A 12,035-nucleotide genomic window follows, 5' to 3' on the forward strand; every position below is an offset into this window, starting at 1 on the left:
TAAAGAATTTCTTAATATTTTCAGTGATTGACTTCTGTTGGTAAAACTTTAGGAAGGCGAACATAATGTCTAGTTCTACATATCGGCCAAAAGTAGTACCCAGCCAGACATCCTTTTTGATCATTTTTTTTTTCGATCTATACTGGGATATAATTGCAAATGAAGAAAAACTGAAGTGCAATTCTTTTATTGTCCCAATAAGTCCCACTTATTTGGCCTCAAATTAAATATCCATATATCCATAAAGGCATTAGGGACCACATGCTTAACGTGTATTCCGAACCCCGCCTTCGAAGTATTTTACACTCTGAAGGATTTTTGATTATTGTGCCTTAGTACCTATAGCAGTACTAAACCCACTAAACCGACAGCTCCCAACAATGTCTTGACCTGTAAGCCGTGTCACAGCTCTACACACACAACTACACCAGATTTGAACCGAAAGGCCCGAACAATTCAAACTTTCATACAAAATTTGGAAAAGCCCAGAGAGCGAATTATTAAATTATCTTTTCACATCCAGACGCATGCAAAATACGTACAAATGCTTTTGTAAACGAGTATGTTTTGAATCTGTGCAGAAAGTACTATTAATTCATATTCCGGAAACCGTTAGAGCCGTCAGGGGTCACTGCCAATGGCAAAAACTTTAGTGCAATTCTTTTATTGTCCCTGTAAGACTTTATTTTTCTTAAGCTCCATTTAAAATCACTTTTGAATTTACATTTCGTTTGGTTGGCAATTATCAATTATTACGTATGCCTCTCATGGTTCATTATATGTGGATTTGCCTGACACTATGGTCACTGGAATCTTTTTCGATGAGAAACGAAAATAGCGAAAAGCGTTTACAAGTTTAACGAAAAACGTTCCATTAACAGTAGGTTGTAGTGAAGCGATCCTTTTGTAGATTAAACGAACGATTTACACAATACAACCAGAAATATGTTTAAAAAAAGACAATTTGTGATGGCATACCGGCCTAGTCAACTTGCTTCTGACTACAATTTACTATCTCAATGTACGGTACCCTCTTTGAATTAAAATTTCCATCGCACAAGTTTAATCGGCTTAAATAGGCAAAACGAAACTAGTACACGCACAGCACGCACATAACATACATTCATTCCGTTCCTTTGCACAACATTGATTTGATAAAAAAAATCTAATGCATGACCAAAAGATTTCGCATTAACTAACGGATGTATTAGACTCTTGATTAGACTGCAAATCAAATAAACACCAGAATTCAAATTGATTAACTGCACTTTTGTTTATTGGCTAAGAGTTAGTTTTTGTCGATAAAAATTTATTTTGTTTTCTACCAGTGGTTTTGTTTATAATAAAAAAATAGTTCCGCACTCTTCTTTGCTTGGTTCAAGAAAGTTCAAGTTCTTTCGTACATACCCTCAAACAAAATAAACTAAAAAAAAATCGATCGATAAAAAAAGTCCGTCTTAGTCATCGAAGTGCGGAAATGTTTAATTGTTTGTTTAATTTCGTTAGTGTTCTAAATTCGGTTATTATAATGGCGTTGCAAAATCGTTGATCGGAAAAATGCAAAAAAAAAAATTAAACATTTTCCAATAACTCAAGTTTTATCAGCTATTTTACATTGCTTCAGTTCGTATATATACCTACAACAAATGGCAATGTAAAATGCAGTTCAGTCTTTCGATTTAATCTAAATTGATTCGATGCAGATGAAATATACTTTCATAGAAATTTCGGTTTACTTTAGCGTTATAAATAAACCATTTCGTCAATTAAAGACCCAATCGATTTAATATTTGATTTATTTTGCAACAAATCCACTTCCGAATAGCCTCTGCACTATTAAATCATTATATAGATTCGATTGTTCAGTTTCTATTGGTCTGACACGGTGTCTGGTAAAAGTTGGAAAATAAAAGTTTACGAATTTTATAAATAACATTTCATTAAGAATGCATTTATAGGTTGGAACGACGACGTAAAAGATATATATGTTTTCTATTGCAACTGTTGCAACTCCCATCATCTCGTTAATAAAGATGTGAATGATTAATGTGTAGGCTTATTCGAAGTTTAAAAAATCGTTTGGAGTGTTGTGTATGCTGGTTATATTAGATGAAATAATATTTTTTGATTGTTTCTATAAGAGTAACGTTTATTTAAAAGAAAAAAAAACAAACAATCAAAACATGTTGACTTGGTGTTCGCCTTACCATATTAACGCATTGAATGCTTTCACAATTTAGTCATGTTAAAGTTATTGTATTGAATGAAACCTACGCTGCGTCGACTGACAATAATAAGGGGGTAGAATATTTACAGAGGAACAAACGAAGAGTGTGACAATCGGATGGAATCAATTGTGTGTACAGACGATATATAAGTCATCGAAATATTTTTGTCGTGACGACTTTATTTTCTGCGATAAAAATACAACCGAAAAGGCGTTTGTTCTTATCGATTTAGAGTTTTTCATCGCTGACTTTTCCACTGGGAAAACACTGTATGTTATCTGAGTTATTGAATGTGCCGGTAAAAAAAAACTACAACTACCCGTCATACAAAAGTTTAAATATTTTCAATGGGCGTATCCAGCTTCGTGCGACCTCTAAGTGTCAATTGCATCAAAATCGCGAAGACCTAACTGTGACACAACATTTGATCTGAAATTTTCTATTTCGGGTTCATCCCAAACCTGAGTTCGGCCTTTATCTAACCAGAAAATTTCAGGGTTCAGGTCAGACCGATCCTAACCCTTTACGAGAATCAGTACGGACAAATTTTTTTTTTTGAACAAAGTCGGTTTTGGCCGTTACTTGTCCAGTTTTGTCGCGGACTCCCACAATGAAAACATTTTTCAAAGTCATCGTATCACCCATTGCCTAACCTCTAAACTTTCATTCTATCTATTGGTTGATTAAAATATGAAAAAAAAACGAAACCATTGTTTACACAGATTATACATAGGTATCCATACCCATATAACCAAAGAAATTAAATTGAGAGTACATCCACTCCAATGGACAGCTTTTGTAATTTGCGAATCAAGTAAAACGCAACAGGTTCTATTGGAAACACAACGACGAAATTATATCACATTTTTGGTTGCATGTCGTGCGGTCGTTAACCGAAAATTAATCGTAAAATAACTCAAAACCATTTCGATCCAAAGTTTAATAGACTTTGCAATCAATGGTCAGTGAAACGGCAACGTTTCAATTTTTAGGCGTACAATACACGAATTAAAACTAAACGAAGTGTAGAATGTAAATCGAGTTGTGTTTGGTTATTTCACATTAAATCACTTCCATTTTTCGGATTTCTTTTATCGATGGAAACAGTAAGAGACTTTGCACAGAGGTCACAAACGGGACGGATTAATTCTAATAGTAATTATCTGCTACTCACCGATTTCGGCATTTTGCATAGATGAGGTTTCCTTTACCAGGTGTCAACGATGAACACAATCTGCAATTGAAGAGAGAGAGGAACAAAATTAATTAAAATAATTTCGGTGACACCAACAATGAAATGGCTGAGCCCAAAATAAATATATGGTTAAACGAGAGATAAAAATTAATTACATTCACTCGGCACTTTTAAATTGTGAACATTTCAGACAATCGTTTGGTACCGAATGTAACTTTTCTTTATCGTTTAGCAACATAAAAAAAGCTTTTGATTATCAGTGGAAAACGAAGGTGATGACGATAACACACAGGTATTCCATTACTAAAACTAGGCTAAGTTGTTTCGGTGTTTCATTAAAAGATACTGGAAAAATAAAATCGAAATAAATTCAATTAAAATTTGTCACACGAAATTGTGACTCAATCATGAACCGTTTTTTTTATTTGTTTCATTCATTTTCATTGTGCAGCAGCAACATTCTCTTCCGGAAAATGCAACAAAATCCAAACGGAACAATTTCGTTTCGAGATATTTAGATTTTTTATTTGATACGAAATGCACTTTCGGAATGTTAACATCAATCATTCGTGTTATTTGCTGCGCTGACGCAAGTGTCTACATTTATCTTTATAATTACGCAACATATTTGGGAGATAATTTGTTCAAGATTGATTAGCACATATATGGTGACAATAAAGAAAAGAAGGAAGGTGTAAGCAAGATGAAAGAGGAAAAGATTGTGATTGAGTTGAATTATTATCGATTGTAGACTCTGTGCGATTTATTTTATCAAAAACAAAAATGTTTCCTTCCTCCGACAATCGATTTTGTTTTAGCAAAAGCACATTCTTGCAAATGACCTAGGTGGCTTGAAATAAGCATCGATACAGTAACCTGACTAACTAACCCTTCCTTCGTTCGTCGTGGAAGTTAGATTTTAAAATATCTCGCCCAGCGCAATAATCATCGTGAAGGTGATGTTGTACACCAACATGACCAGTGCCAGCACTTTTCAAATAATTTGATGTAATTTGGTTCAGGCGAATTAAAGTACTATGTCTTACAGTTCCTATTTTTACTTCATGTTTGACACAAAATCCATGTCTCTCCCAAATTCAATTTCCTCATTCTTTTCACAAATTTTAATTTCAAACTCTATATATGACCGTTATTCTCCCTTTAAATTCCCTTGTAAGCCGTTAATTGGACAATCTTGACTGGGACAGTGTTTGCTTATCTGAACATGATCTACTGGCAATTAGTCGATTAATTTTTCGTTATTCTTTTCTTTTGATAATTCTTAATTGAGTTTTAAAACATTTAAAAGTGTCTTTTCTCAACACAAATGTTTTTTTTTCTCCCGACCTTAAGGTTCATTCACATCAAAAATTTGAATATACATTCACAGCATACATGGGTATTAATGGTTACATTATGAGCTGAACACTAATTGAAATAATTTATCGTGTGTATTGTGCACAGTGAATTGCTCACAACTTTAGGTAAACATGAGTTACCAAAGATTTCAGTTTTGAAAGTAACACAGATAGGAGCATAATGTCTCGACGAGTCGTACATTAAGAAATTAAGATATTAAAATTTAAAAAAAAACGTAAGCTGTGGTATACAACTGAGTGTTTCATTCATTTGCGCCATTCATGTTTACCAAAACACAATTTTTTTATTTGGCAAATGCTCAATGAACGTCAAAACACCTCATATACATCATGCTTTAGAATAACATTATGTGAACAGAACGAATTAAATTTTTCAACCAACGCAGGAAGACAGAAATTGTGCCTTTTCAAGTATGAATTTTCCAACTGATTCCTCTAGTAGAAGTCTGAATGAAAAGCTGTAAGTCTCTCCTTTATTCTCCTGGTCACAAAACCTGAACTGGAAGTTTTACTGACGAAAGTAGGTTCATGATTATAAAGTTCCCCATTTTATAATCATGAACCTACTTTCGTCAGTAAAACTTCCAGTTCAGGTTTTGTCTTACCAATTGATTGATAATTGGTAAGGAAATAGGCACAAAGTACTGCATACGCGAGTGAGAATTAGAGTGTCAAAAAAAAGTCTGTTCACCGTTGATTTATGATTGATAATGTTGATTATTCAGGATGTTAACTCATCACATCTAAGAAGTATCACCGGTCAAAAAAACTTACTCCAGCTACCAATATAGCAACGCGAATTCAAATAATTTTTCTTTTGTTCTATTGTCAAAATTGACAGGAAAAGAAAAATTTGAACTGAGTCTTATTCGCGTTTTTATGTGGAAGCTGCAGTTAGAATTTTCGAATAAAAGTCAAGCATCGGTACGTGAATCCCTTTACCATTACTCATTTTATCTCTAATGCATTTGCCGTTCGACGGTTTAGAAATTTTGGATCTAGGAATTAAGAGGAGTTGAAAAATTTTTCCTGGGAAAACTGTTTTTTTTTTTAAGATAAATCGTGGCTTAAACAACAAATATCTTAAGCATAAAGTTTTAAGCAAATTTCTCTTCCTAATGTAAACTAAATCTTTGGATCCCGTGAATTCAGAAGAAAACAAGAATCCAGCGACAACTAGAGACAGAAACAATTTTACCGGCAATATAAAATATGAAACTGAACGAAACAACAAATTATACCAAAAAACATGAATCTCTGTGCACTCAAAAAAAATGCATGAATCAAAGGTGTACACAAGAGTCAACGTTACAGAAGACAAAATTGATAATTAAATGTATTGACACGTATTTGAATTAACACACAGCATACTCTCTAGACAAATTTTCATTAATTCAATGTGGAACACAACACACTTTGAATAGAATTAAGTGCCTCTTGTGTTTCATAATTATGAAAATATCGTATTGTAATATGATCGTGTGTATTGTGTATACTGTGCCTAAGTGCATTTTTAAAGCGTCACAAGAGTTTAAAGATGTTATGCTCGGTAATTGCTGGGTAGGTAATTAATACAAAATATTAATTTATTTTCCATTTATGTTGGATTTGAACGGTGTACAAGAGTTGAGAGTTGTTATATATGGAAGCAACGAAAGAAGAAAAAAATTTATGACGAAAAAAGAAAGTTTTCACTAAAAACCAGATCGTATTTTCAACAGGTAAAATTGAGAATTGTACATAAATCTCTACATGTATGTTATATGAGTCGACTAGTAGCAAAGTTTATTGTAACCATAACAATATTTTGAATTTTTTTTTGTTAAAACAAGAATTTTGTCTGAATCACACAAAAAAAAATATTCGAAGCACACTCAAAAATGTTAACTATAAAAACCACCAACCGTACATTTATTGGAAAATAATAAAAAAAAATTATTTAGATTTACTAAGCTAGATCGATTGTGACACTAAACGAGACGATTTCGCCGCGAGGTAAATATAATTCTCTAATCAAGTTGTGGCACAACATTGGAATTTTTACAAATACATCTTCAATACCGTTGAACATTTTATATAGTATATTTACACTCACAAATGGGTCGTCTGACTCAGTAAAAAATAGCAAGTAAAATAGACAGAAATCCACCTGTTTCATTGACTATGTTCCATTCCAAGCATGATATCGCATTTAAATCTTCTTTTTTTACCTCATACATAATTATGACGATGCAATTAATAAATAATTTAATTTTATAATTTCCAAACGAATATGTTACACGAATCACAAACGTAATGGAAAATCATTTTATTGATACACATTCGCATTTAACTGTGATTTAATTTTATTATATACCAGCAGAGATGTGGAAAAAAATGATAAAAAAATAATTGTCCGGCAGACTAACCTGAGTTTTTTTCTCTCTCGCTTTCAAATGGACAAATTTGTGAATGCAAATGAAATGTTATTTAGCACACAGCACACCCTCACTGTAACCTTAATTTGCACAGAATATAGTAACACTTTGATAAACAAATAAAAATTTAGTAAATTTTAGATGTAATCGAAGTGGATCATAAAAATAAATTTAAGAAAATAGTTAAATCACGAAAAACTACACTTCATCAAAATCGAGGTTGTGGCGGTGGAATGAACTTGTTGAATGAATATTTCCAGTAGAAAAGTAAACCGATCGTTGGAAATTCAGTGGAATGTTTTGTCATATATTGTGTGCATGCACTGAGAAAAATTCGACATTCAATCGAAATCATTTGGTGGAGTCATGCGAATCTTTTGAAAAAGATGATGATGGACTTGACATCATTTGAATAAATTCCGAAAAATTGAATCTAAACATCGAGATGTTAATCTGTAACATTACTTCGACACATACTTAGTCATACTGTGAAAAAAATATTCTCGCAATAGCAGAACCAACCAAGGCTGTAAACTTTGAGGAGGTCACGCAGACCGCCATTTTATTAGATACGCGGGAAGACACCACGTCTGATGAGTTTACATACAAAAAAAATTTACCACATCGTCACGGCGATGACAATCATCACAGTAGGTGAATTTTTGTATGAAATCCGACATGTTATCATCAAGTGTGGTGTGTCACGCGCGTATCTGTATCTGCGTGACTTCCTTGGAACCAACAGGAAATAAATTTACGGAAAGTTATGGGGAAGTATGATTTTAACAAAGAACTTACAGGAAGCGTCAAAAGTCGAAACAATAGAATTATGACATATGACACTCCTTGCAAGTTCTTTGTTCAAACACATACCTCTAGACACACACACCGACAAAAGAGTTCTAAGTCAAATTTTTCTTTTGTTTTTCTGTCAGCAAAAAAACACCTACAGTAACAGCCTATAGAGTATTATGATGGAAGATAAAGAAATATTTTGAAAAAATATCCCAAGGCAAATTATAATAAACTGGTCTTCGGTCTTCTCACTCACATCATAACATGTTGAAAGTTATGGTCTTCAGTTTTCTAACTCTGATCATAACAGTCTATACACACTTTGTGGTTTTAACACAGTTTAAATTACGTTCTGATGACTCTTGTTCAGAATTTTTCACTGTGCGCATTTCACGATTTTGGAGTGAGTTCACTTTCTACTTTGTACGAAATAATATTTGAGTCCGCACAATTTATCGGAAAACATTAGAAAACTGACTATGCAGTGTATTTGAAATGTAATGATGTTTCCATTCAAGTCAAGATAGATTGCTAGAAGAAACTGCTAACGCTCCGTTATAAGATTATTTTTTTTTTATTCATAGATTTCATAGATCGGTTTGGCAGTAGGTTGCAAAAAGATTTGAATATAAAACAGCTCACATTGGCGAGAAGAGACTTGCGTAACGCAAGTTGCGTTGATCGAAAACATCAAACACTCACGTTAGATGATATTCTACATGTTCCTTCTCACCAAACTGAGCTTTACCAGGTCTAGCTTTTACACTAATGTAACTATTGAATCTGTTACTTCTTTTGATCCTAGTGTATTTCAAGAGATTGAGAATATTTTTCTAAATAAAACCACTTTCGCCAGCGCTCATAGATTTAGTATTTAGTGTAGCTGCTGGTAAATATGTTAAATCATGACATAACCGTACGTTCAACGTACGTTTGTATTGTGATACGAATTAGAACATAAAAATAAAATTTTCAAAGTGAACAATCTTTCCAAACAATGTAACGTGTTCCAGTAATAAAATTCATCTTTCCAAAAGTGTTTTTCCAAACCGGTTGAGTGCTGTCAAAAGTTTCATTTCAAAACCAAAGATTCTATCGATTTCAACTCGAAAATGTCTCTCATTTTACGACGAAAAACAAAGCTGATTGCTTCGGCAATAGCGCAATTTAGGTCTGCACAATACAGTGTACGTGTTAGTCACTTACCGGTGAGATGTCTTGATCAACAAATCGTACATTCGGCTTGTTTGCCCCATCGCACCTATTGTACTCCACCAAGAACCGATCCTCTTGGTTCGGCTCTACTAGATTTGGTAGTTTATGAGGCCGTTTGTTCAGATACGCTAGAAGGACTTTGCGAATATTTTGATGATTTGGTCGAAAGTACACCGCATCTAAAGTCTGCCGATGTCAATTACAGCGTAAGAACACGAACAATGAAATTAATTTCGTTCAATGGTTCAATTGAATTCGGTTTCAAATTAGGACGGAGTTTTGACAGTAAATCTTGGTAACACTCATGGTACATATGTGATTAATCGTCAATCGCCGAATCGACAGATCTGGTTGAGCTCACCAACTAGCGGACCAAAGCGATATGATTTTGTGCCATCGAATAAAGATGCGAGCGAAGGCTATTGGCTGTACAAGCACGATGGTATTACGTTGCACGAACTGCTCCAAAAGGAGATTCGATTGATCGTTAAACGAGAGGTGGAATTTTTGAATCTTCCGAATGGCCGCAGGACTTAGCGTATTTTCTACTGACAAATTGTTTTCGTTGTCGATTTCGATTCTGTATTTATTTTCTATTAAAAGAAGGGAGACAATTTGATGTGTCTTTATGTTTGAACTAATGTCTGGTGCAATTTATTCACAGCTGCTGATACCATTTGTTTCAGGTTGTCATCATCCGGACCTGCTGCAGAAAAAAATTTAGAATTTTGATGATTGACACAACGTTAACCTTATAAAATGATCTTACCAGGCTAGACAAATTGATTTGCGCTTCTTTTTCATTCACCTACACCGTCAGGGTGTCACCCTAAAACATCTTCGGAACGGAATTCTCGCCGAAAATGTCCTGCAACACTTCAATCAAACATTCTTTTAAGTGATCGGTCGTCCCTTTAACTGTTCCCGTTGATTTGATGGTGTTACCCACCAATTCGGTTTGCATTAGGCTCGCTATCACCGTATCGGCATACATGTCACTCAACGGTGTTGCTTGCCATTCCATGATCAGTATTTTACCATCGACTGTCAGTTCAATGCAGTTGAACACCTTGAATTTAGTGTCTACGTCGAGAATCTCTACGGTACCGGGACCGCCAATACGTTCAAGAAGTGTTTTCAGACCACCAACTGTTCCGGAAAAAGCGATGCTCTGACGCTGTGTTACAACTGACATGCTCATGTCGGTGTATTCTGAAAGAATTTGGGATTGAACGGCAGACAAATCTTCAATTGCCACGCACATGTCACCCCACATGTCTGTTTACAATCCATATAGAGATAGCAGTCTTCAAAGTGCACCAGCGGTCCCAAGTTACCAAGGATGTGTACATAATTCTCACTGTTATTTGATTTCCCCACAGTTTAGCCATTAGCATAGCCACAAGAGATGTTAACTAAGGAAGAAAATTATACTTCGCATTAAAGTGGCACGAAAACATTTTTTTCTTCAACTTACGGCTTGCGAAAAGCAAACATACCGCCGATTCATTGGTGGTCAGCGTCACCGATGTTTTTTTCATGTCCTGCTGAACCCTTTGAACGGAATGCATGAGACGTGCAGTGTTCAACAGACCATCCATAGCTTGACGTAATTTACGCATAGACGGTCTCAGTTCGGAAGCCCAGTCTGTTGTCAATGATAAATCAAGTCCGTCAGTGAATTCTTGACTTTGCGTGTCACGTCGCCAACAGCTTGAGTCAATGCTAGGTTCTACTTATATTTCCAGTTTTCGTCAGCGGTATTTCACTTGAAGTCTCCGTAGTCGTTGAGATATGGGAATGTTGTGCGTCGGATGTGCATAGTGAATTTGGTTGACTAGTCACTACATCCTATCGCGAAATTATTCGTGTTTCAGTTAGCTACTCTGGTTTGTCAAGTGAATGCGACTTACTGGTGGAAGGTTGTTGAAACCTCGTTTGATTGACTGCTTCGGTTGACGAAGACGAACGGCTTACTACCCTCGATCAAAAACCAAAAACAATTCTGGACTTATCTTGATTTACAGCCTTGCATTCGACTCGACTGAGTCATCTTCATAGCTAGAAACAGTGTCGTCTTTAGCTTTTGGGCTAATTGGAAAAATTGACGCCAATTTGTTAAAGATTTATTCGCTACAATCACAGTCACTAAATGGCAATATTTTTTCGGACAAAATTTGATTTTCGTTTCTTATCACAGATTGTTGAATGACTTGTGTAATCGTAAACATTGAAAACGTCAAACTTGACTAAACATATGATCGACGGATTCAATAGATGGTTTAGTTCACTTTTTGATGTGTATTGTCAGACTTTGAGCTAATGATGGTCTCACTTTTTTGTCTCTCATTTTCTTCTTGATGAGATTGTAGAATACTAGAGAGACGTGCTTTGCGTCCTTTTTGAAATTAACCTTGTGGCATTCGTTCAGGATTATGTGGTTCGCTTCATGTATCTTCAATAGACCTCTGGCTCGAACCATTTTCAAAACTTTCACCGTAATGAAGTCGAATTCGTGATTTGTTGCCGTCACATGTGCTACCCGGGCCGTTTTTGTTGGTTTCTTTGCTCGGTTGGCCACATCCTTTTCGTGCTGAGAGCAACGTTCACACAAAGGTCGTGACGTCTCACCATGGTACGTCCTTCCGCACTGTTTGCAACGAATGGAGTGTTTGCCGATGTCCAATTTCTCTTGAAATTTAAATTGAAACCGGATTTTTGGTCCACGTACGTGGATGCTCTAAATAGGGTACTGAAACTTGACAATGCTCCATACAAAATTTTGCACTGTAAAAAGAGTGGGGAT

The 12,035-nt window shown here is 35.0% G+C and overlaps 2 protein-coding genes and 2 long non-coding RNA genes across 7 annotated transcripts in view; 2 read left to right on the forward strand and 2 right to left on the reverse strand.

The window, feature by feature from the left end:
- LOC119068630 (moesin/ezrin/radixin homolog 1) overlaps positions 1–7,462 on the reverse strand; it is a 33,273-nt gene extending 25,811 nt beyond the window's left edge. Inside the window, exons 1-2 of one of the 2 annotated variants that reach the window (XM_037172298.1) lie at positions 7,211–7,462; positions 3,403–3,462 (exon numbers count right to left, since the gene is read on the reverse strand). In XM_037172298.1, the coding sequence (XP_037028193.1) occupies positions 3,403–3,414 (12 nt within the window). In that variant the 5' untranslated portion in view covers positions 3,415–3,462; positions 7,211–7,462. Of the gene's footprint in view, positions 1–3,402; positions 3,463–7,012; positions 7,152–7,210 lie in introns of those variants that run through there. The other variant, XM_037172299.1, reaches the window with a different exon arrangement.
- Positions 3,412–3,831, forward strand: LOC119068634. The gene is made up of 2 exons (XR_005086194.1): positions 3,412–3,551; positions 3,614–3,831. It is a non-coding gene; the product is annotated as an uncharacterized LOC119068634 (long non-coding RNA).
- On the forward strand, positions 6,330–9,848 carry LOC119068631 (frataxin homolog, mitochondrial-like). Its single transcript, XM_037172300.1, has 3 exons — positions 6,330–6,362; positions 9,052–9,435; positions 9,500–9,848. The coding sequence occupies exons 1-3, from the start codon at positions 6,345–6,347 to the stop codon at positions 9,764–9,766; spliced, it is 669 nt and encodes a 222-aa protein (XP_037028195.1). The 5' UTR covers positions 6,330–6,344; the 3' UTR covers positions 9,767–9,848.
- Positions 9,789–11,473, reverse strand: LOC119068633. 3 transcript variants are annotated; one of them, XR_005086193.1, is made up of 4 exons: positions 11,143–11,473; positions 10,729–11,080; positions 9,999–10,644; positions 9,789–9,935 (listed from the first exon to the last, which is right to left on the reverse strand). It is a non-coding gene; the product is annotated as an uncharacterized LOC119068633 (long non-coding RNA). The 3 variants fall into 3 exon arrangements; XR_005086192.1 differs by having other exon boundaries at positions 9,789–9,932; positions 10,707–11,080; XR_005086191.1 differs by having other exon boundaries at positions 10,707–11,080.
- Positions 11,474–12,035: the final 562 nt, after the last annotated feature.

Source organism: Bradysia coprophila (genome assembly GCF_014529535.1).
Source record: "Bradysia coprophila strain Holo2 chromosome X unlocalized genomic scaffold, BU_Bcop_v1 contig_20, whole genome shotgun sequence".
NCBI lineage: Eukaryota > Metazoa > Arthropoda > Insecta > Diptera > Sciaridae > Bradysia > Bradysia coprophila.